Source organism: Papilio xuthus, unplaced genomic scaffold (genome assembly GCF_000836235.2).
Source record: "Papilio xuthus unplaced genomic scaffold, Pxut_1.1 DF827680.1, whole genome shotgun sequence".
Classification (NCBI taxonomy): Eukaryota; Metazoa; Arthropoda; class Insecta; order Lepidoptera; family Papilionidae; genus Papilio; species Papilio xuthus.
In genome coordinates, this window is record NW_013530969.1 from 6,675,060 (window position 1) to 6,695,684 (window position 20,625).

A 20,625-nucleotide genomic window follows, 5' to 3' on the forward strand; every position below is an offset into this window, starting at 1 on the left:
ATAGGTCAATCAATAAATAGCTAGAAAACTTAATTTTTGAATAGCAACATTGTGGAAAGTGGAGTGACGCGACGTGCTTGTCGAACGAACGAATTTTTATAAAATTTTGTTAAAAGTGATAAAATATCAGTAGTGTCTTGGATTATTAGCTAAAGAAGCTTCGGGTAAGACTTTTATTTATAAATATAACATTATTCTTCGCCAAGTATTTGCGAATTCACCAACCGCTTATCTTTGACACACCCATGTATTTTCATGTTGAATGAATTTGTACTTTCAAAATATTTTCGATGTCAAATAATTGTGAACGCATAGTCAAAATTAAGACGATGTGACTCTAAAAGTTTAAATTGATCTAGAAATCTATTTTTAGCCCATCCCATAATCCTTATTTGGTTTATTTTGGAGCATTACGTCATTGTATATAAGAGAGCAGGACGTATAGATGGAAGGTAAGTATAGTAGAGGTACGCCGGCTGTTACCAGCGGCGTCGGCGATGCGTGCCGTGGAATCTGGAACATCGACGTCGTTTGCCTCGCCCATGTACTTTCATCCTTAATTGATAATTCTATGTTGTCTCGAGATAACGCTGTCTGAATGCCGATAGTGAGTACTGCACTGCACCAAAGTTATTGATTAGGTATTTTTACAAACTTTCTTAAGAAAAAATTATCATTGCGATTATATAAATTAAGATATGCCAATAGGATTTGCCATTAACATTAAAAAAAACTGTCCAATAAGAAGATAAGTTTCTTTATTCAAATAGTTATTTTATTTTGAACATTGTAAATGTATATCAGAACACTTGATAGGTTTCTTGACTCTGTGTGTAGTTAATTACATCAACTTGGGTATTGATTACAATGAGTTTTAAATTTCTACTGCTATCAATTACTTTGTAAACATAATTAATTTTTTATTTTGTGATATTTTTTTTTTATTTTAATTATAATGTTAATAGATAATTTATCAATGACTACTGAATACTCCAAATTATATGAAAATCTTTATAATACTCCAACTACACAATAACACTAATTCATCCAAATATTGTCATATTTTAAATAAAGCATGAGTAAAATAATGCTTAAGATGGTTGACTTTGCCAAAGATTCCATTTTATGCAGTAATCTACTGTTCATATCAAAACATTGTCATTATCAAAATCTGTAATGTCTGCCTATGATGACTCACAAGGTTTTGTGATGTAATGCAGGGTGTGATGTCAGTGAGCCCGACCTTTACTGACATGTTGCTAATTTATGTTATTAACTGTCATGGCGGCTCAAATTCCTTTTAGAAAAAGTAAAATATTTTCTTTACTGAAATTATTGTATAAGAGGCATTCTTTACTTAATATAATATTTTTTCAAGATTAAGTTTAAGAAAATTCATACAAGCTGGTTGATTTTTGTTGTCTTTGCTAGATGATTGCTAAACATTGTTTTTTTTTTAGCTCTTCTATTACTATATCCTTCACATTTGTCTTATTTATATATCTATTTTAATACACTTTTATCTTCTATTGTTGTAGCTGCTTTAATCATGGAGCAGATCCCGCCACCTAAGGAGGTGAAAATCCTCGAAACAGCTGAGGATATCCAAGAGCGCCGTGAACAGGTATGCTTCTTTTTTTTTAAATAAAACCATTGACTTCCAGCTAGGCCATCCAGCAAAGCATATATGTCTGATTTCATTTTTGTCGTAACAGTAGTAATTGCTAACCATCCTTTTGATATCTCATATATTAGTAAAAACGGCACACTGCCTGCAAATTAATCAGAAAGCAATATTTTGTTCTAAATCACTTTTATTTTGTTAGCTAATATTACCTCATCCATCTCATAGGTTGGGGTTTTTTTATCTAATCACCCGTAGATTTGTGTTATTAAAAATGTTGAAGGTCAAGTGCACACATCTAGTAATTAAAACATTTTTTTTTATTTATCTCATTAGAGGTGTCATAAAAATTATGTGAATACCAAAAATGACTTTTTCAGTACCGTTTGCAGACTTTCCGTAAACAAAATTTAGTGGGCGTAACTGTTTTCATAGGCTAGCATTGTTGTACTTGATTTATTATTAAGTATATTGACTATAGCATAATCTTATTTGTTTTTTTTATATATTTTAAGGAGTTGACAAACCTATGAATAATATACCAAATTGTGTTACTTAATTAGTTGTTAATATGCACTTAATTGCTTCTATTAAATGTTAGTTAAAACAGATTAATTAAATGTTCCGATCAATTACATATTCCCAAATTAGATTTATTAATTTGTCACCTGTACATATTAACAAGTAAGGTTAACATCAGCAATACTAAAATGTCTTTAGGGAACCTTGGTAGAGCTAGGCTTTCTAAAGTCCTGTTCTGAACTAATAATTACCTGAAAAATATACTTTTTTATTTATTATTTACTATTACTTTGTGATGTTAGGTGCTGAACCGTTATGAAGACTTCAAGCAGGAGGCACGCGCCAAGCGTGAAAAGCTGGAGGACTCGCGCCGATTCCAGTACTTCAAGCGCGACGCTGACGAGCTCGAGTCCTGGATCCAGGAGAAGCTGCAGGCCGCCAGCGACGAAAGCTACAAAGATCCCACCAACCTGCAGGTAAGACCTCTTAAGATGTCCTCTTAAAAATTTGGTTCACGTTTTATGTTCTAAAAATACTTTGCTCTTAATGTAAGTAATTTTCGATTTAAATATTATTTTCTATAATTTCAAACCCTGTGTTTTGAACATTCTCAATAGTTTGATGGAGAAAAAGAACTATAACATCAAATAAGAAATGTTTAAAGTTCATTAATATTGATAAAGTCATATTACAGATTCAGCTTCATCTAGATATGCGGCCTCTTGATTAAGATATAAAATAATAAAAGTACTGTGACCATGTGAGCATATTTAAATTGACCTCGCATCGTTTTACCATTTTACATTCGTACTGCTATTGTGAGCTACTATAGTACTATATAATAGAATTCGTAACACAAATTGTATATTGCAATGTAATATAATACAAGTAATTCTTGTGTTACGTAATACTTATATTTTATAAATAACGCTAAAACATCAAGTGCACCAAATATGTAAATCTTCGTCTATGTTACTAACAGACACTTCAATGCTAAAAATTGTATAGTCATTTACGGAAATATGAAAGAATTTTTGTCTTACATTTCTCGATAATTAAACAAAAAAAAAACTATAATTTCCATTTCAATATTGTGATGAATCATTACAATACCACTTAAGTTCATAATCTTATCTTTAACTCATCAATAGAATTGGAAACGCCGCAATGCGACTGCGAAAACTAGGGCACGTATCCCGTTAGTTACGATCGCAATGCTTACGGACGTGTATGCCAAATAGGACTAACAAACACATCCTGTGTCTCAGCTCTATTCATGAAATTGACTATCTAATTTGATGAATGAATCAGTTCATTTTCGGTGGGACTGATGCCTAATGAATAGGAAAAAATAATGATTACTAACAAACTCAGGAATCTATCTCAATCTATTAGTTTAATAAGATATAAATAACATCAGATTTGAAGCTGTGATGTTATGTACTTAATTACTTGTAGTGGAGTTAAAAACAAAAAAAAATGTTTTGTTAATATTTACGAAAAGTCGTTTGCGTTAATAACGACTATTCACTATTCCAAGTATCTTTAAGCTATACGTAACAAAAACTATTGTTTTTAGAGGAACAATGGTCATATTGTGACAACATAGTAGGTTAGCCAAATCAATGGACTTTCTAGACAAAATAGTAGTATGATGATGTGGAGATAAACTTTTTACAGTTTTTAGTATAAATATTTTATACTAAATGTAAACTAAGCGACACCCTCAGTGTCCACTTAAAGATTTTTATTGCCAAACTATACATAACAAATTTAATTTATACTATATAATTTATAGGCCAAGATCCAGAAGCACCAGGCGTTCGAGGCTGAGGTGGCAGCGCATTCCAATGCTATTGTAGTCCTGGACAACACGGGCAGTGAGATGATAGCTGCCAACCACTTCGCCTCGGACACCATCCGCCGGCGGTTGGACGAGCTGCACCGTCTGTGGGAGCTGCTGCTCTCCCGGCTCGCAGAGAAGGGCATGAAGCTGCAGCAGGCTCTCGTTCTCGTCCAGTTCCTGAGGCACTGTGATGAGGTCATGTTCTGGATACATGACAAGGTATTTAAATCAAGTGTTATACAATCTGCTATATCTTATTTTTTTGTAATTAGTCTAATATAGATGGTTTGGAGATATTGCTCAATAAAAGAAATTAAAGTAATTTACAGCCGAAAATAATGGTTGGCGTAATGTAAACTGTATAAAAAGGAGAAGAACTATTTGTACTGCTATAAATTGACCTTGATTCGGTAATTTAAGAATCGTGGTTAAACTAGGTTCATCCTTATAGAGGGTGTTACATTAATCTGTGTGTATTTGAAGGAGACATTCGTGGGCGCGGACGAGTTCGGCTCTGACCTGGAACACGTGGAGGTGCTGCAACGCAAGTTCGACGAGTTCCAGAAGGATATGGCCGCGCAAGAGTATCGCGTCACCGAGGTCAACCAGCTCGCTGAGCGCCTTGTGCTTGAGGGACACCCCGAAAGGGAGACCATCGTCAAGAGAAAAGATGTCAGTTGGAATTATAATATATTACTTTTATAATGTGTTTATCATTCTTAAAAATTTATTCGTGATATACTGATCTAATCAAACTTTTGTTGACAACACAGGAGTTGAACGAGGCGTGGCAGCGTCTCCGTCAGATGGCCTTAATGCGTCAGGAGCGTCTGTTCGGCGCACACGAGATTCAGCGCTTCAACCGTGACGCTGACGAGACCATCGCCTGGATCTCGGAGAAGGACGTCGTGCTCGGCTCTGACGACTATGGCCGCGATCTGGCCACTGTGCAGACCTTGCAGGTGAGCAGAATGAGTTTAAAATTTACTGCATTTTTTTGTATGTTGCCAGTCCTAACATTAAAAAAAATAATAATTTTCTTAATTACATTATGTACTTTATTTAAATTTATGGTAATTAAATTTGTACGTTACATCAGCGCAAACACGAGGGCGTAGAGCGCGACCTGGCAGCACTGGAGGACAAGGTGTCGACGCTGGACGGCGAGGCGGCACGTCTGGCCGCCATTCACGCCGACCATGCGCCTGCCATACACGCTAAGCGTGACGAGATCACGCAGGCCTGGCAGAAGCTCGTGCAGAAGGCTAAGGTACCCGTACATCTGAAAATAACTTGATTTTTTTTTAATATCCATAGATACAGTCTGAAAATTTATGCCATTAACTTATGTTGTTTTGTAAAAAAAAACTTATTGTATATTGTGTGTTGTAGGAGCGTCGTTCCGAGTTGGAGTCGTCGTACGCGCTGCACCGCTTCCTGTCCGACTACCGTGATCTGGTGTCGTGGGTGTCGGACATGCGTGCGCTCATCGCCGCAGATGACCTCGCAAAGGACGTGCCCGGCGCCGAGGCGCTACTCGAACGGCACCAAGAGCACAAGGTGACTCAAGCAACATTTAACACATTACATGCCTCTACGATGAAAGTGAATAAATAGCGAGACGGTTGCACCTAACTTCTTAACTTTAAATAAATTGTGTTAAAATACATAAATAAACCGTACCTGTTTTGTTAATGTGGTATGTATTATTGATGTAGGGTGAGATGGAAGCGCGTGAGGACGTGATAGCGTCGTGCTGCGCTCACGGCAGCGCGCTAGCTGCGGGCGGGCACCGCGCTGCGGCAGAGGTGCAGAGCGCATTGGACTCGCTGCGCCGCGACGCGGATGCGCTGCGCACGCTGTGGGAGCAGCGCCGCGTGCTCTACCTGCAGTGTATGGACCTGCAGCTCTTTTACCGCGACACCGAGCAGGCCGACGCCTGGATGCACAAGCAGGAGGTAAACACTGACTCATAATAAAAACCTTCAAATTACAAACTAACTAGACTCAAAATTGTGCTTTAAAACCGTTATTTATTTTTTGTTTTGGTATAGGCTTTCCTCGCCAACGAAGATGTAGGCGACTCGCTGGACTCTGTGGAGGCGTTGTTGAAAAAACACGAAGATTTTGAGAAGTCGCTAGCCGCTCAAGAAGAGAAAATCAAGGCGTTGGACGAGTTCGCTTCCAAGTTGATTGACGGACAGCACTACGCTGCCGACGATGTCGCACAGAGGCGAGAGATGGTAACACTTGCAAAAGACTAGAATAAATTCAGAATTATTCATTTAGTTTAGGGAAAACCGATTTTATTAACACTGAATTCTACTTGTTCTTTAACAGTTATTGGAACGACGCGCTGCTCTGTTGGAGAAGTCAAACCAACGCCGCGCGCTTCTTGAAGACGCATATAAATACCAGCAATTCGAGAGAGATTGTGACGAAACTAAAGGTAAGACTTTAGTTTGAATACCTTCTGCTAAACTACAAAAATATAATTCCAAGCTTAATACAAAGGACTCTGAAATAATTCTGCAAAAACTTGTTAAACAGGGTGGATCAACGAGAAGTTGAAGTTCGCGACTGATGACTCGTACCTGGACCCGACGAACCTGAACGGCAAAGTGCAGAAGCACCAGAACTTCGAGCAGGAGCTGCAAGCCAACAAGCCACGCGTCGATGAGATCACCGCTGCTGGAGCGCGTCTGCTCGAGCAGGAGCACTTTGCACAACGTCAGTTAAAACATTTCTTACTATCATTATGCTATCCTAGTACTCAGAAAATAAGAACTAACGATCGATATAATGAAATGTAGATTTTGACGACAAACTTTGCTTAAAATGTTTTTAATGTCTCGGGAAACAGTAAAAAAATATATTGAAATATATTGTGTCCATTTAGCGCAAATCGAGTCTCGTCTGGGCGAGCTGGCGGGCATGTGGGAGCGGCTGGTGCAGGCGTCCGAGCTGAAGGGTAGCAAGCTGCAGGAGGCAGCCGCTCAGCAGCAGTTCAACCGTGCTAGCGAGGACATCGAGCTCTGGCTCTCTGAAGTCGAGGGACAGCTGCTCAGCGAGGACTATGGAAAGGTACACATTTTATACTTTCCTTAAAGTAATTAGAATTAAATGTGAATGAGTTAGATATTATTGTGATATTTATGTGTACTTGTTTGTTATAAAGGACCTTACGAGCGTGCAGAACTTGCAAAAGAAACACGCGCTGCTGGAAGCGGATGTGAGCTCACACGCGGAGCGCATCGAGGCCCTGCGCGCGCAAGGCGAACAGTTTATTGAGCGAGGGCACTTTGACGCAGACAATATCAAGGCCAAGCGGGTGCGTTCGCAACTAGTGACATGTTTTGCCTATATCTACGTTATATTGTCTTAAAAAAAATTGACGTTATAATATTTTTGTTACTGCCAGGATGGCCTCGTGGCGCGTTACGCGGCGCTGGACAAACCGATGGCTGTGCGCAAGCGCCGACTGCTGGACTCGCTGCAGGCGCAGCAACTCTTCCGCGATCTCGATGATGAGGCCGCTTGGATTAGAGAGAAGGAACCGATCATTGCCTCCACCAACAGAGGTAATGATGACTTTACTTGTATACTATGCAAACCTAAGGAACTACTAAGTTATAAATAATGCAGGCACTTATCAAGTGTCATCTAGGAGGTCAGAGACATTTTGTGTAAATGTATTGTTGCTGTATAGGTCGCGACCTGATCGGCGTGCAGAATCTGATGAAGAAACACCAGGCGGTGATGGGCGAGATGGCGCAGCATGAGGCGCGCGTGGAGGCAGTGCGAGCGGCGGGCGCCGCACTGCGCGCTGCGGGACACTTCGCTGCCGAGGATATCGCCGCGCGCCTGCAGCAGCTGCACACACAGTGGACTCAGCTGCAGGAGAAAGCTCTGCAGGTAAAGTGTACTCGACTATATCAATACGAATTGTGTCCCTTGATGTTAAGTAAATGTTATTAACAATTTATAATTCTCGCAGCGTAAACAAGACCTGGAGGACTCGCTGCAAGCGCAGCAGTACTTCGCAGATGCGAACGAGGCGGAGTCTTGGATGCGCGAAAAGGAGCCGATGGCCAACACTCAGGACTACGGCAAAGACGAAGACTCTTCCGAGGCCCTACTCAAGAAGCACGAGGCGCTGCTTTCAGACCTCGAGGCGTTCGGCAACACTATTAAAGCGCTGCGCGAACAGGCCAACTCGTGCAGGGTATGTTGTTTATATTTTTCTAAGGGTACTTTATAATTAAAAATTATAGAAACTATTATAAAATAAAAAGCAGATTGATGCAAAAGTGCTAAAGTTATAAACATGGTACAGCAACAAGAGTCGCCGGTGGTGGATGTGTCGGGCAAGGAGTGCGTGGTGGCGCTGTACGACTACGCGGAGAAGTCGCCTCGCGAGGTCTCCATGAAGCGCGGCGACGTGCTCACTCTGCTCAACTCCAACAACAAGGTAACCATAATTAATTATACCTTAGACTTATTGTCGTAGTTTCACAGGCTGAGGTGGAGAAATACCGTAAAAAGAGCAAAAATATATTTTAAATACTAACTCAACTTTGCAAAAACATGTCAAGAAAAATATACATTGTAAATGAAATTTTAGTCGTTTTAAGTTGCATAAAAATAGTTAATAATAACATTTGCTGTAAATGTTTTGATGCTGAAGTATTGCGGTTACAATGATTAGAGTCAGTTCCTATTTGGAACTGCATATTGTAACTTTATATGTGACTGTCTGTCAGAGAACTATCTATAGAACGTATATATTTTACGATGGCCACTTAATATTATTTTAACATAACAATCATTCCAATTTTCTGAGTAATGATTCAAAGTAAAACATTGGTCATTATGCGCATTGTTTGGGATTCGTCTCGTTACCGCCTTTATCCGCTTACATTTACGTAACCTGACATCTCTCGTTCATTTATTACGAGTCTCGCACTCCGCTCGCAAGTCTCGAAACGATCCATGATAATTATGTATTTATTTTATGTATTATTATATTATCTCAGTGATATGCTATATACTTATATAGATAAATATCAGTGATTGTATGAAGCTTGTGTAATTAATATGATAGTCCTCAGTTGGCTATTGGCTGTGTTCATTGAGAATGTTTTCGTTAGCGACAGGAAGAAAGATAATGAAATTTTATCTCATGTGAGTTTTGTTGAAAAACAAACTTTATTGTTGATTAATTAAGTTGGAATTCAGCATATTGGTGTTTATATGTAATTAATCAAATAGGTTTTAGGGTTTTTAGATTTTTGTTTTGAAATATTTAAAAAGAAAGAATATATTACTATTTATTTTAATTGGACATTATTTTGCGTTATTAAAATAATATAATATATATAAAAAGTAGGTGGTGTTATTTTCTATGTAATACAAATAATATGTGTGAAGCGTGAGATCACGATGTAGCACCTTTATAAATGTTTTTCCAATGAATTACCTAGGAATTACTATAATAAACATATAGACGAAAAACATCAATACTTTATATAGAACATTATATTACGGGAATATTAGTGACGTTGCTAATGCTATGTCATTTCCCAGGACTGGTGGAAGGTGGAGGTAAACGACCGACAGGGCTTCGTGCCGGCCGCCTACGTGAAGAAGATCGACGCCGGTCTCTCCTCCTCGCAACAGAACCTCGCTGACTCCAGCTCCATTGCTGCCCGACAGAACCAGGTACAAATATCCCCAGGATTTTTAAAAAAAATATTGTTTCAATTGAATAGATGTGTATAGATGCGGAATCGGTTTTCAATGTGTTTCATAACTCTATAATTGATGTAATCTTTGGTATTGTGTATATAGATTGAGGGTCAGTATGACAATCTGCTGGGGTTGGCGCGCGAGAGACAGAACAAGCTGAACGAAACTGTAAAGGCATACGTGCTTGTACGCGAGGCCGCTGAACTGGCAACATGGATCAAAGACAAGGTATAAATATCGTCTGACCTATTTTTTATTTCTGATGTTTTTCTTTTGGGTCTAATATAATTTGTCCGTGTTGTGCAGGAGATGCACGCGCAGGTGCAGGACGTAGGCGAGGATCTGGAGCAGGTGGAGGTGATGCAGAAAAAGTTCGACGACTTCCAGAACGACCTTCGAGCCAACGAGGTGCGCCTCGCAGAGATGAACGAAATCGCTGTGCAGCTCATGACTGTCGGACAGACCGAGGCCGCGCTCAAGATCAAGACACAGATGCAGGTATGTGTGCTTGGAAATGTATTATTTTATTTTATTGCTTATGTTATGCAGTAACATAGAATGAAAATGTGTTTTATTCTTGTCATTGCGTGTGTTAATGGACATAATATTTTAACAGGAATTAAATTCAAAATGGACGTCACTGCAACAACTGACTGCGGAGCGCGCGGCGCAGCTGGGCAGCGCGCACGAGGTTCAGCGATTCCACCGTGACGTGGACGAGACCAAGGACTGGATCGCGGAGAAGGAGGCCGCGCTCGCCCCCGACGACCTCGGCAAGGATCTGCGCTCCGTTCAGACATTGCAACGTAAGGCACTCTGGAATTGTACTTTTAATTTTATGATTTTTAAAAAAAACATTTAAGAAGTATAAACATTCAAACATTGTCAAATTGTAAGTAAAAATTTAACAAAATTGAACTATTATCAGGCAAACACGAGGGCTTGGAGCGCGATCTAGCCGCGCTGGGTGACAAGATCCGTCAACTGGACGACACGGCTAACCGTCTGATGGCGACACACGGCGACTGCGCGGACGCCACCTACAGCAAGCAGCGCGAGATCAACGACGCCTGGCAGCAGCTGCAGGCGCGCGCCAACGCTCGCAAGGAGAAGCTGCTCGACTCTTACGACCTGCAGAGGTCAGATACCACACAGATCATGTCGCCCGTCTCTGACCTCATTTATATTTAATTAACGCAGACGTATACGAGAGACATAAATAAAAATATGTCGAAGAAATATTTCAAAAATATCTTTATTGCTTCTTAAAAATTTGTTATACTGATATAAATACATCTATTGTTAAATATTTTAATAATAAATAGATTCCTGTCGGACTACCGTGACCTGATGGCCTGGATAAACTCCATGATGGCGCTGGTGAGCTCGGAGGAACTGGCCAACGACGTGACCGGTGCCGAGGCGCTGCTAGAGAGACACCAGGTTAGTATCAACCTTAAAAAAATAATTACCATGTAAAAATAAACAGGTCACTGACTGCATATTCTTAGTTTATTTTGTTACAATATCTCTACAGTATTCTTAGGCATTGTGTTAGAACTAAGTGTAAACTGATTGGTGTTGGAAGCAATCCATTGATAAATGTGTTGAGTCAGTAATGAAGCGTGTATGTTCTAGAGCCAGCGACTGGAGATAGATGCGCGGTACGGCATTATGCCGCAGGTCAGATGCACGCACGTGTGCCCGCCGCCTTAACTTCACATCTACATCTCACACAATATTATACATCTTTATCACATGAAACACTCTTCTAGAACATTCACTATTTAGTTTGGATAACTACTAAAAATTAAAAAAATACATACTAAAAATAATGTTTAACATATCGACTAACAGGAACAAATTAATGACAGTTAACTTTTTTAATTTTTATTCGTTTTTTATCGATGTTGTTGTAGGGACTTTAAAAAATTGCTTAATCTAGTATCGAATATAACAAATTAATTCATCCATTATGCTATTGTCGACGGATTTTTAGTGTTCTTTCTGTGTTATACATCATTAACGGTTTATAAGTGTTGTGCAAAAATATTTTATATCAAAACGCCTTCGTATAAATTCTCTTCATTATAGGTGTTGAATGTATTGTTATTTATAAATGTTGATTTATCGTTTCCCAATAAATTAACCTAAAATTTACAGCTCAATATAAATCTAGTAAATTAAATCTGGAAATGTCTTTCTGCCTCAACGTGAAATTTAGATTGTTTTTTAATAACAGCTTTTTAACAGGATATACTGCTCTTGCACAAAGTACTGCCGAAATATTTGTACAAAAACTTTGTCATCTCTGTCATTCTCTATGTTAATAGAAAGAAACAAAAATATATGGTTTTGTACAGTTTTTTCGGTAGTCGAAATTAACTTGTAGCAACTTACTACAAATTAGTGTAATGTTTATGTTTTGGTGTAGGAGCACCGCACGGAGATGGACGCGCGCGCGGGCACATTCCAGGCGCTGGAGCTATTCGGACAGCAGCTGCTGCAGGGCGGCCACTACGCCAGCGTCGATATTCAGGAGAAGCTCAACGCCATGGGCGATGCCAGACAGGAGCTCGAGAAGTTCGTCTCACTCTACCAACATTAGTTCACGATATAAGACCCCTCTTTTGATTCCGTCATCATTATTTGAAATATGAAATGACTTTTAATCACTAGTTAACCCTTTAAAGATGACATTAAATAGCAAAAAACAAACCATATTATTGAAAATGCTATAAATGTATTTCATTGCAGATGATTTGATTGAGATTCGATGTAATTCATAGCAGAATTGTTATTAGTTTTATGTATATAAAGAAATAAATGTCCAAAGAACTCTCGACTCTAGCATAGAGATTTGTTTATCGTCCCTAAATTACGACCAAAAAACTTTTATTTACCACGCCAATAATACGATAGGTGCAAAACGAATATAATGTATTTCAAACACATTATTGTAATGTGACAATTTTTTTTAGGGCGTGGGTGGCGCGTCGTATGAAGCTGGACCAGAACCTGGAACTGCAGCTGTTCTACCGCGATTGCGAGCAAGCAGAGGGATGGATGGGCGCGCGCGAGGCCTTCCTCGCCCCCGCCGACCAGCCAGAGGACCAGGCTGACTCCGCTGCCGCAGACAATGTCGAACAGCTCATCAAGAAGCACGAAGACTTTGACAAGGCTATCAATGCTCATGTAAGCAATGACGTAACTACTAATTCATAGTAGAAATGGTTAAAAATAAAGTTGCGGGTAATACTCGTCATTTGACATGGCATGTCGGAATCACTCTTATATCTGACGTGCCAACTACTGACTTCAATTCTGTTGGTACTACATAAAGTAAAAATTTTTATCTATTTAATTTGTGACATTTTGGTATGTCAGGAGGAGAAGATAGCTCAGCTGCAGACGCTTGCAGACCAGCTGATAGCATCGGACCACTACGCCGCAGATCCCATCGACAAGAAGCGCAAGCAGGTGCTCGACCGCTGGAGGCATCTCAAGGAGGCTCTCATTGAGAAACGATCTAGGTTGGCTTACCTTTCTTACAACCATACCTAATTGCTCTGGTTATTTATATTTTGTTTTGTTTAATCTCCATTTCAAACACTTAACAACTATTAAACAGCTTGAAAGTTCGTGATGAATAAAATTTTGTAATAAATTTATTAGACTGGGCGACGAACAGACTTTGCAACAGTTCTCGCGCGATGCCGATGAGATGGAGAACTGGATCGCAGAGAAACTGCAGCTCGCAACTGAGGAAAGCTACAAGGTGACCTTTATTATTTATATTGATCTATAGTATTTCCTTTATGTAAAACTTGAATACCACATTACCATAATTCTTAAGTATATGCCTATTACAATATAGTTTAGGTTAAAACCTAAATTTATTAAAAATAAGTTAGCTTCTCTGAACATGTGAAATGAAACACTTTAGTAAACCTTTTTTTATTAAAAGATAAAAAAAAGATAAGCATCGATTCTTTTAATTTATCGAAAGTCTTTTGAAATACATTACATAATATATCTACAATTACTATGCAATATTATCAATGTGTGTAAAACACTGTGTTGTATAATGTACCAGGACCCAGCCAACATCCAGTCAAAGCACCAGAAACACCAGGCGTTCGAGGCGGAGCTGGCGGCGAACGCGGAGCGCATACAGTCCGTGTTAGCAATGGGCGGCAACCTTGTGCAGCGCGGACAGTGCAGCGGCAGCGAGGACGCTGTGCAGGTCAATATCTCACTATATTATTAATATTATATTACTTGAATACTGGCTATAGTAAGTTACAAAGAAAACAATATTTAACAATTATTAAATTAAAAAATTTACAAATGAAAAAATGTGCTCAACCTATGTATTTATTCTCATACCTGTGCAGTACTTTTAATAGATTAAAGTCAATCAAAAAAGAACGAAATTACCAACTTGTTACATTTATTACTTGACTTATGTGTGTTGTTGTATGTAGGCTCGGCTTGCATCGATCGCGGACCAATGGGAGTTCCTGACGCAGAAGACGACAGAGAAGTCACTCAAGCTGAAAGAGGCCAACAAACAGCGCACCTACATCGCCGCCGTCAAGGACCTCGACTTCTGGCTCGGAGAGGTATTACACACGTCTGATGTCAGAGACTAGATTAAACACTAGAACTTATTTATATGTGCAAAAGTTTATTTTAAATATACGATGAGAGATACAGGAATATAGAACTGCCTGTGTTGATAACATCCATGATTTACTAAAAGATTTCATTTACCAGTGTATCACTTTTTTACAGATAAATTGTAAAAACATGTTCTATTTGTATGATTAGGTGGAGAGTTTGTTGACGTCCGAGGACTCCGGCAAGGATCTGGCCTCCGTACAGAACCTGATGAAAAAGCACCAGCTCGTCGAGGCCGACATACAGGCGCACGAGGACAGGATTGCAGGCTAGTTACCCAACACTAACTACTCACTCTCATTGCCACATAAATCTGTTACCAATATAACTGATGCCATCTTATAAAATTACATAATTAAGGAGAAAATTAAGAAAATTTTCCGTATAAATTGCATTAAAAATTATTATCAATTAAAATATGGCTTATGACACGATTTTACATTTACTTATGGAACTAAGATTTCAATATCGCTTGTGAAATATTAAAAAAAATGAAGGATTGGAACATATAAAATTAATCTTTATATCTAAAGTTACACACACATACACAGCACTAAAACACTGTCGATCAATATATTGTTTTTTTTTTCACATCCAGATTGGTTAAAGATTTGTCAACGATATAACTACTTGCCAACACGTCGCTTATTAACTGACTGAGCAATCTTAATAATGTCAGTACAGCACATGAGTAGTACAAAAGTAATGAATTCATAAACAATACAATAAACAATGACAGATATTTACAAATAATCCCGGCTTTTGTTACAAACAACAATAATGAAATGCACAAGAGATGACCATCAATCTTCTGATGTAGTTTTCAAATTCCTTTTCATAATTGTCATAGTAGAGACACTGTACAACACTATGATGATACTTAAAAGATGTGTTTCAATAGGTTAGATTATGCTAAATTAATTTTGTTGAAAGTGTTAACATTTCGACAAAATGTTGATGCTAACATTGTTTTCGCTTTATTCTGAATTCTCAAGACAAATATTCAACGAAATGTGTTTCTGTAAATAAAGATTACAATCATATAAATACGTACAAGTTTACTAATAAAAACATTTTATGATAATAAAAAAAAACTGTATCCAAACGTAACAAATTGTTTATATCATGTTGCATTTTTATAGACATGAACACACAAGCGGACGCGCTGGTGTCCAGCGGTCAGTTCGACAGTGCGGGTATCGGTTCGCGACGCGCGGCCATCAACGAGCGGTTCGAGCGCGTGCGCAACCTCGCCGCACACCGCCGCGCCCGTCTGCACGAGGCCAACACCCTGCACCAGTTCTTCAGAGACATCGCCGATGAGGAGTCCTGGATCAAGTCAGTTACACATTCTACTAGTTCCTCTGCAACGTTATTGAAATGATTGTTACTAAAGATGATCGTTTATTTTAGTTTGGTGTATTGATTTCTTAAAACTGTTCGATATTGGTGTTATATAACAGAAATCCTACATTGCCATCTTTAATAGAAGGATGTCTTATGCAGGGAAAAGAAGCTGCTGGTGGCATCGGACGACTATGGGCGTGACCTGACCGGAGTGCAGAACCTGCTGAAGAAGCATAAGCGTCTGGAGGCCGAGCTCGCCAGCCACGAGCCGGCCATCCAGGCGGTGCAAGAGGCGGGCGAAAAGCTGATGGATGTGTCCAACCTGGGCGTGCCTGAGATCGAGCTGCGGCTGAAGGCGCTCGCCCTAGCCTGGGCGGAGCTGCAGGCGCTGGCTGAGGAACGCGGTGCTAAGCTGCAACAGTCCCTGGCCTACCAGCAGTTCCTCGCCAAGGTCGATGAGGAAGAGGCCTGGATTAGGTTATTATCAATATTTCAGTATGATTGGACTTAAAGATTCTATTTCTGTACTATTGTACTCTATTGGTGTATGTATGGTTGTATACAGCGAGAAACAACAGCTGGTGGTGGTGAGCGAGTGCGGGGACAGCATGGCGGCGGTGCAGGGTCTGCTGAAGAAGCACGAAGCCCTGGAGGCCGAACTGGCGGCGCGAGGCGACCGCGTGCGCGAACTGACCGCTGACGGCGAGACCTTGCTAGCTGCCGGCAACCTGCACGCTGATGCGCTTTCACATCGGCTGCACGCACTACAGGTAAAATTGCGCTAATTAATATTAATAGTCACATTGGCACAATATTTTGTTATATTTTAAATATGGTAATGATTGAATGATTATTTTAAGGCTAAGCTAGAGAAGCTGAGCGCGCTGGCTACTCGTCGCAAGGCGGCGCTGGTAGACAACTCTGCGTACCTGCAGCTGTTGTGGAAGGCGGACGTGGTGGAGTCGTGGATCGCCGACAAGGAGACGCACGTTCGATCCGACGAGTTCGGCCGCGATCTCTCTACCGTACAGACACTGCTCACCAAACAGGATACCTTCGACGCCGGTTAGTTGTAACTTAGATAGTTAAAAAATTTGCGCCGTGTCGAAAAAAAAACGAATTAAACAAATCATTAGCCTCAAATGTGAAAACAAATGAGCCTGCAGCGTACCGGGAGGGCACATATTTTGAAACGTCAAAATTACGTTGTTTTACTTTAATGAATATATTTGAAAATTGAATAGTGTATAATGTTTAGGTTTGGCGGCTTTCGAGCATGAGGGCATCCAAAACATTACGCAGTTGAAGGAACAGCTGGTTGCTGGCGGACATGAGCAGGCCGCTGCCATTAGCAAGCGGCACGGTGACGTGCTGGCGCGCTGGCAGCGCCTGCTGGCCGATAGCGCCGCGCGCAAGCAACGCCTGCTGCAGCTGCAGGACCAGTTCCGCCAGATCGAGGAACTGTATCTCACCTTCGCCAAGAAGGTATTCGAGTAACATATGAATGAGTGGTTGCCAACCCATTCAGAAGACGCACTTGTTCTTCAATTATTTATGTTTAAAATATAAGGTATTGCTTTTAGTGACGTATGATTTTAAATGCAACTGTTCATAGGCGTCAGCATTCAACTCGTGGTTCGAAAATGCGGAGGAGGACCTCACGGACCCGGTGCGCTGCAACTCCATCGAGGAGATACGTGCACTGCGTGACGCACACGCCCAGTTCCAGGTAATAAAAATAACACATTCTGAAAATGAACAATACAAACAGCTCCAATGTGGCACACGTATTAACTAAACAAACTCATTTAGGCGTCCCTGTCGTCTGCGCAAAGCGACTTCGCTGCACTGGCAGCACTTGACGAGCAGATCAAGTCGTTCAACGTGGGCGCCAACCCCTACACCTGGTTCACCATGGAGGCGCTCGAGGAGACATGGCGCAATCTGCGCAAAATTATCGGTACGTATTAAGACCTTTTACCAATGTTAATCAAACATGTTAAAACCCCAAGAACATATAGTTATATTATTAAATATGTAATTATATGTTAAAATGTATTTGATTTTGTGTAGCGGAGCGTGATGTTGAGCTGAGTAAGGAGGCACAGCGACAGGAGGAGAACGACAAGCTGCGTAAGGAGTTCGCCAAACACGCCAACGCCTTCCACCAGTGGCTCACAGAGACACGGTCAGTTTGCATTATGGTACTAACTCACCAATATAAGTTATGGATGAGGTAGACAAAATAAAATAAATCGAAACATACGAAAAAATACTTTATGAAGACAGGCATTGTAGGTGCAATAGTAAAAGCAATGGTTTTATGCGTTCATTTTCGTAGCAAATATATGCATTTAACTGGTTCGTAAATCAAACAATGTTTGTCACTTATGGTAACACTTGATGTGCAGGTACCGGCTGCTAGGCTGGGACGGGTAAAGTACCAATAACGCGTGCACTTGTACTAAACATGGCAGACTCGCTTCGCAAACCTTGGCACAATATAGTTCTATAAAAATGTATTATTTATGCAGCAACAAAGTATTCTGCCAAGTTGTGTTATTTGTGAGCATATCGTTTGTTGTCGATGTTTCCTCAAATTATATACCGCCTGTAAAAACTGTGAACAAACGGAAATGTGTGTAAATATTAACTTTACATTAATTGTTCGTGTTTTGAGTGTACAAATTAATTTTACTAATTTCAATCTTCAATTTGAGTTTTTTTCATTTTATAGTTCATTTAATGTTTTAAATGATACTATGAACTGTATGAATACATGCCATCATTCATCAGAAAATAATTCTAAATTCACAATTTTGTTTTTTAATGTATATTATAATAAAAAAAATGTTCCGATATTTTTGTGGCTTTTGTTGTCAAAATAAGTGAACATCTGAATGTAGCATGTTGCGGCTGAGTCATAATATGTATTGTAAAATGTGTGTTGTGATGTCAGGACATCGATGATGGAGGGCACTGGCTCGCTGGAGCAGCAGCTGGCGACGCTCCGGCAGCGCGCAGGCGAGGTGCGCGCGCGCCGCGCAGACCTGCGACGTCTGGAGGAACTCGGTGTGTATGACACACACACACACACACACATACTGCAAGCTAGATTGTATATCCCCGTGACAAGATTTGTTTCAACGAAATTTCTAAAATGAATGCACAATCAAGACTTTTTATTATTTTAGGCTGTTTCTATGACATATATTTTTATATAGGTTAATAAAATAACCGTGTGTTTGTTTAGGTGCTGCATTGGAGGAGCACCTGATCCTGGACAATCGCTACACGGAACACAGCACTGTGGGGCTGGCGCAGCAGTGGGACCAACTCGATCAGCTCTCCATGCGCATGCAGCACAATCTCGAACAGCAGATACAGGCCAGGAACCACTCCGGTACAACACAAACATATCTTGTAAAATTTAAATCAAATATGTCATACTGAATTATAATACCTAATTGTCTATTTGTAGGTGTGAGCGAGGACGCACTGAAGGAGTTCTCGATGATGTTCAAGCACTTCGACAAAGACCGCTCAGGCCGCCTCAACCACCACGAGTTCAAGTCTTGTCTGCGCGCGCTCGGATACGATCTGCCCATGGTTGAGGAAGGACAGCCCGATCCAGAGTTCGAGGCTATACTCAGTTAGTATTAAATGCTCTTACAATTAATTCTTACAACTGTGTTATACAAACTTGACTATGAGGCTCAAATCTGTCTAACATAAGTTAGCAGCATTTTTAATTGAAATCAGAAAATGAAAGTTTAGTTAATCTTTAACTTTTTTTATGACAGACGTTGTGGATCCGAACCGCGACGGTCAGGTGTCGCTACAGGAGTACATGGCGTTCATGATCAGCAAGGAGACAGAAAACGTGCACTCCTCAGAGGAAATCGAGAATGCCTTCCGCGCCATCACCGCGCACCAGGACCGCGCATACGTCACCAAGGATGAGCTATATGCGGTCAGTACACTAGATTACTACTTTCATCCTACCGTACCGTACTATGTAGTCTTTTGGAGATGAATTTATTGTAAGCAAATGTAACAGAGTTATAATTTAACAACCTTTTTCAGAACCTGACCAAGGAGATGGCGGACTATTGTGTGGCGCGTATGAAGCCCTACGTGGAGCCGAAGACGGAGCGACCCATCCCCAACGCGCTCGATTACATCGACTTCACACGCACACTCTTCCAGAACTAATCCCCCCCCCCACACAGCCTGCCGCCAACACCACGCGCAGTATCTTATTAAAGTTAAGCTTACAATATGTCGCTTTTTCTTTCAAACCTCACCCGACTTGTGCCGTAGCACGCTTTGATAATCGCTTTAACTTCTTCCAATATCTACGACTGAATGTTGAATAGCATTTACGAAATATTAGTCTTGCTAGTATCGATTACTGAATCATTCACTTACGATGTTTCTCTCTAATGAAACTACTGGTCTGTGTAGTGAGTTAGTTTGCCTACCTTTAGGTATGCGTCAGTGTGGGGCCTGGCTTCCTTTCCTCTGAAATAAGCAGAGGGATAAGAAACTCCCCATTGCTGAACTTCAGACTACAGTTTTACATAGAAATTTTGCATTTTTAAATATTTATCACATTAGCATTCGCTAGCTAAGAAAAGTATTGTGTTATTTAAGACGTTATCTAAAAATTATTTATTGTCAAAAGTTATTCATCTTGATACATTTATATTTTGTAATCACTATTAAATCAATAAAATATTATCAAAAAATTGTCATCTTGTTTCCTTTAATTATATTATTTTTGGTTCTACACTTCAAAATTCTACATAAATAAAAACATATGTTCAGGTTTCCCAACAAAAGATTTATAGAG

The 20,625-nt window shown here is 40.0% G+C and overlaps 1 protein-coding gene across 7 annotated transcripts; it reads left to right on the plus strand.

Annotated features, from left to right (window-relative positions):
* The first annotated feature begins 58 nt into the window (after nucleotides 1–58).
* Nucleotides 59–20,461, plus strand: alpha-Spec (alpha spectrin). 7 transcript variants are annotated; one of them, XM_013311316.1, is made up of 46 exons: nucleotides 59–164; nucleotides 1,539–1,624; nucleotides 2,449–2,622; nucleotides 3,945–4,211; nucleotides 4,476–4,664; nucleotides 4,766–4,954; nucleotides 5,092–5,262; nucleotides 5,385–5,552; nucleotides 5,711–5,950; nucleotides 6,047–6,235; nucleotides 6,333–6,441; nucleotides 6,543–6,722; nucleotides 6,892–7,076; nucleotides 7,171–7,323; nucleotides 7,414–7,573; nucleotides 7,702–7,907; nucleotides 7,990–8,217; nucleotides 8,329–8,463; nucleotides 9,579–9,713; nucleotides 9,843–9,968; nucleotides 10,047–10,238; nucleotides 10,357–10,546; nucleotides 10,669–10,879; nucleotides 11,066–11,183; nucleotides 11,379–11,423; nucleotides 12,175–12,323; nucleotides 12,722–12,935; nucleotides 13,128–13,273; nucleotides 13,416–13,518; nucleotides 13,837–13,986; nucleotides 14,228–14,365; nucleotides 14,574–14,691; nucleotides 15,566–15,761; nucleotides 15,930–16,247; nucleotides 16,336–16,540; nucleotides 16,631–16,835; nucleotides 17,029–17,255; nucleotides 17,386–17,499; nucleotides 17,583–17,730; nucleotides 17,844–17,958; nucleotides 18,182–18,205; nucleotides 18,730–18,842; nucleotides 19,024–19,173; nucleotides 19,252–19,422; nucleotides 19,574–19,743; nucleotides 19,857–19,985. In XM_013311316.1, the coding sequence occupies exons 2-46, from the start codon at nucleotides 1,550–1,552 to the stop codon at nucleotides 19,983–19,985; spliced, it is 7,338 nt and encodes a 2,445-aa protein (XP_013166770.1). In that variant the 5' UTR covers nucleotides 59–164; nucleotides 1,539–1,549. The 7 variants fall into 7 exon arrangements, with proteins under 7 accessions (XP_013166770.1, XP_013166769.1, XP_013166773.1 ...); XM_013311315.1 differs by lacking the exon at nucleotides 59–164 and adding an exon at nucleotides 431–452 and having other exon boundaries at nucleotides 19,857–20,461; XM_013311317.1 differs by lacking the exon at nucleotides 59–164 and adding an exon at nucleotides 489–641.
* The last annotated feature ends 164 nt before the right edge of the window (nucleotides 20,462–20,625 follow it).

What these genes read in the sequence shown, in the direction of transcription:
- alpha-Spec (XM_013311315.1), top strand. An exon ending in TCCAAGAGCGCCGTGAACAG is followed by an intron (nt 1,625 to 2,448) that starts GTATGCTTCTTT and finishes TTGTGATGTTAG; the next exon opens with GTGCTGAACCGTTATGAAGA. An exon ending in ATCGGCTGCACGCACTACAG is followed by an intron (nt 16,541 to 16,630) that starts GTAAAATTGCGC and finishes GATTATTTTAAG; the next exon opens with GCTAAGCTAGAGAAGCTGAG.